The sequence below is a fragment of the Centruroides vittatus genome, unplaced genomic scaffold, assembly GCF_030686945.1.
Source record: "Centruroides vittatus isolate TY-2023 unplaced genomic scaffold, ASM3068694v2 contig_9, whole genome shotgun sequence".
Lineage (NCBI taxonomy): Eukaryota > Metazoa > Arthropoda > Arachnida > Scorpiones > Buthidae > Centruroides > Centruroides vittatus.
Genome location: NW_027122589.1, coordinates 16,814 through 20,934, shown reverse-complemented (window position 1 = coordinate 20,934; position 4,121 = coordinate 16,814). Strand labels below are relative to the sequence as shown.

The 4,121-nt window shown below is 32.9% G+C and overlaps 1 protein-coding gene across 1 annotated transcript; it reads right to left on the bottom strand.

The window, feature by feature from the left end:
* Positions 1–348: 348 nt before the first annotated feature.
* Positions 349–3,872, bottom strand: LOC136983978 (inactive tyrosine-protein kinase transmembrane receptor ROR1-like). The gene is made up of 3 exons (XM_067280874.1): positions 3,386–3,872; positions 2,340–2,570; positions 349–2,261 (listed from the first exon to the last, which is right to left on the bottom strand). The coding sequence occupies exons 1-3, from the start codon at positions 3,720–3,722 to the stop codon at positions 994–996; spliced, it is 1,836 nt and encodes a 611-aa protein (XP_067136975.1). The 5' UTR covers positions 3,723–3,872; the 3' UTR covers positions 349–993.
* Positions 3,873–4,121: the final 249 nt, after the last annotated feature.

Below are 4,121 nucleotides of genomic sequence, written 5' to 3'. Positions count from 1 at the left end.
AGACTGTGTCTGTCTTTATGTTGCTTGCGTGTCAAACGATAATTTAAAAATTTTTAAGGGTTAATTATATTTTAATTAAACATTTAATTACATTAATTAAATTTAAAATTTTTTACTAGTAGTAATAAATTTTATAAAAGTAAACTTATTAATATTAATAATTGATGATGTTTAATTTTAGAAAAATTAATTGGAAAAATAATTTTAATGGAATATTTAAATTCGTCGCCGTTTTAAGTATCAAATACGGGATTGTGCAAGTGGATATTTAGTAAATTCATCAGCAAATACGAGCGAGAGACCGATTTTTTTTTTGTGTTTTTTCATAAAGAGATTCAAACAGATCAATTAAACAATCGAAATTTTTACTCAGATATAATAACACAGGCAAATGACACCAATGTATGTCAACATGAACAGAGTTACTGCGGTTTTTCTTCAAATTACAACAAACGATTGACATCAACAGAACAATATTCCAGATGAAGACACAATCGATGACAAATTTCCAGATGTTAAAAAGTGAAAAGATATACCAAACTTGTTTTCTTCAATGGAGCACATGACAAATGTTTGAAAGACAGCTGCCAATAACCGACAATCACTCAACCAACAATAGAATAATTATTCTCGAATATATTTTTTTTTAATCATTTTTTTCCAATTTCAATCGTTATAATAATTATAATTAATTATGATTAATAATACAAAAAATTCTATAAGTGAAAGTAAGTTCTTTTTTTGGTGTTTCCCTCGTTTTCGTAGGTTAAACATGTCCTTTTTTATATACGTATAATCCATCATCTTGGGTAAAATTGTTGAAGGTATCATCTTTCTTTAAAACCCGAATTACCTAATAATAATAATAATCCCGATATTTTCGTATATAAAAGTTACGTGATTGAGTAACACGTAGTTTTTCACAACAGGAACGGTGTCTTTTTTTAAAAAATGTGTCGATATAGCACCAAATTTATAACTCAACGGATCGTTCTAGATCTGAACGCCTTTCCATTGTCCGTTGATAGAGGTTTGATGTCCGTACATCGAGGGACTGACTGATGACATACGGACCGAAAATGGTGATGTGCAGATAGTTGCTGTGGTACAACTTAAGTTAGTAGATCCAGTGTTGTTACTGGGTCCTGTACTGCTACCATTGTGCGTGCTGATGGAATGACAAAGACTTGGAGTCCTGATGTACACGGCTGGCCAACAATTTAATCTGGCGTGCAGTTCTTTAAACGTTGGCCTGTGTGAAGGAATTTCGTGCCAACATTCTACCATGAGACCATAAATTTGTGGTGGACAGTCTTCAGGACACGATAATAATTGATGAGAACAGATCATATCCACTGCTTCTTGATTGCTGTAACAGAAGTAAGGTTGAACTCCGTAGCTGAATATTTCCCATAAAACCACACCGTATGACCATACATCAGACTCTGTTGTAAACTTATTATAGACGATAGATTCTGCAGGCATCCAGCGAACGGGCATTGGTCGATCGGATAGAACAGGATAATAATCAGATGTATATAAATCTCTCCATATACCAAAATCGCATATTTTAATTGATAAATTATCGCCTACTAGGCAATTTCTTGCTGCTAAATCACGATGGACATAATGACGCGATGCCAAATAATCCATTCCTGAAGCTATTTGCTTGCAGACGTGCAGCATATCAGATAAATCGAGTGAATCGTTATTCCTACCTTCGTCGCCAATCATTTCTGATCTTGGAGACTGGCGAATGAGATATTCACGCAAATCTACTCGAAAACAATATTCAAATAGAAGACAAAGTGGTTCTTCTCTGCTACAAACTCCAATTAAACAAGCCAAATTAGAATGGTGAAAATCAGTTATGGATTCGGCTTCCTTTTGAAATTCTTGCTGCAGTTTGGGCGAAGCTTTTTCTCTTAATGATTTTATGAATACAGGAGTTGAAGTAGTACCTAAAACTTCTCCTTGATATGCTTTTCCGTAAGTACCTTCTCCCACCATACGCAAAAAACGTATCGATGTCAAGGGAATTTCTGCAGCTCTAAATTGCGTTCTCATAAGAGAATTCATCTCCATTTGTTGTTGCTGCTGTGATGAATGATGAGATAAAGGCTGTGGTTTAGTTGGAGTCGATTTAGCTGGTGGAGTTGATGGCTGTTTCCTTTGCCTGACACACCATAAACCAACGAGAAGTCCAGCTAGAGTTATAAACGTAGTTACTGGAACCAAGATGTATAACCAGAGATAATCCACTAAGAATTGTTAAAAAATTAAATTAAAAATCTTTTAAAATATTTTGCAATGCGTTTATTATATTTTTATAAGCTTACCACATTTAGGAATGCTGCAGAATTCTTTCGGGTGATGTGGATTATCGGTAAAACACCATGGTTGCACTTCTAATCCCCCAGGATTTCTACAATAACTGTGTCCACCTATCAGTTCTGGATATTCCATTACTTCGATTAACTTACTGTTCCACTGTTGACAATTCATACCGGTAGTGGTATGAGTGACTGTACCTCTATAGTCGATACCGCTCCCCGTGTAACACGTATGCTCTGGAATAAAATCATATATAAATATTTATCAGTATTTAAAGAGAAGACTAGTATTCAAAACAAAGTTTTTTTTTTATAGTAAGGAAGTTTAGCTTATATTCGAAATCCCTGGTTATTTGTATCATATTGATGTGAAAGTCACTTGGGAAGATTACCCAAGTGACTTTTACATCAGAAAAAGTCTTGTTCTGGATTAAGTGATCGAATAAAAGTACCGAAACCCTCATGAGTATCTTAGTTTACTGATGTTGGTTGGTGATTTCTGATAATCTACTGTTTACAAAATATTACAAAGTTAAACAGGTACGTGCTGTATAGAAAATATTCTTGTTATGTTTTTAAGCTATAAACTTTGAAATAACGTTTAAAAAATTTCAAATTTAAAAATAAGTTACTGTGTCAATATGACTCCAGAAGAGCTTGGGTATTTGAAGTGTTTATTCTTCTTCAACGATTGTTAAGCGTATTATTTTTTACAAATGATAAAATGTAATTGTATATTTATCTCATAAAGTTAAATTTTTTCGTTCATTAACTATTGAACTTGAGCTTCTCTCCTTCTTGAACCAAGAAGAGAAACTTAAGTTCAAGTATCAGTTACCAAGAAGTTTAAGAATGAAGAACTAAAAAGAAAATTAAAAGTTTTCTTCTTCTTGGAACAAAAGAAGAGAAATTTGAAGAAGTGGCGAAACTTAGAAGAAAAGAAACTAACTTCAAGAATCAATAAAAACGTAAAAGCGTTTTCAAAGTGTAAATTTCATAGTGTGAATGAACAAATGCTTATGATATTGTTACAATTTCACGTTTTCACTCACCGTTTTTTACTTCGATAGAATTTGGTAAACCTAGACGTATGCAGTTAGCACTTTCCTTTGACCCAAGTGGAGGAAGCTCTTCACAAACGGGTAATACATTATGCTTACTCACAAGAGGATGTCTCTGTACGTCACCACCTCTAAGACCACATGACCCACTTTGGAGGAGTTCGCATTCATGGCGGCATACCTTTCTAGCAATCGGATGAGGTGAATTCTCTTCACACAGAGGGAATGCAAAATAACAGAGAAGTGGTATAACATATTTATGACAATCAGTTGATATTTCGTGTGAAGTTGCAATGACAGTAATAGCAGCAGCTAGTTTCTCTTCCATATGACTCTGATGGAGGACGGATTTAACATATACAGTTCTATTTCTAATTAATTGAGAACATGTAATTCCTCTATAAATTTGACATAATCCTCGATGATTCTCTTCGTCATCTGGTAACCTGGATGAGGAATGAAATCTGTTGAATAAAGCTAAATATCAGAAGTTAACTATTAATTAATAAGTTGTACGTTAAATTAATTACTGTATTAAATTAATATATAAAATTGAAACTTTAGCATAATCTTACAGCAATAATCAGATATATACTTTTAAAGTATCTTAAAATTTAGTGTATTTAAATTAAGTTGTAGAAAATAAAGTAGAAATTCTTCTCCAGATCGTATACAAAATCAAATAAGCGGATTAAATATGTTTACTTTTTTTTAAAAAAAAAAGGGA

Excerpts from the sequence above, each read along its gene's own strand:
- LOC136983978 (XM_067280874.1), bottom strand. The coding sequence starts at position 3,722 with ATGGAAGAGAAACTAGCTGCTGCTATTACTGTCATTGCAACTTCACAC. Across the intron at positions 2,571-3,385 it reads TTCTATCGAAGTAAAAAACG|AGCATACGTGTTACACGGGG; the intron begins GTGAGTGAAAAC and ends ATTTTATTCCAG. Across the intron at positions 2,262-2,339 it reads CTGCAGCATTCCTAAATGTG|TGGATTATCTCTGGTTATAC; the intron begins GTAAGCTTATAA and ends AACAATTCTTAG.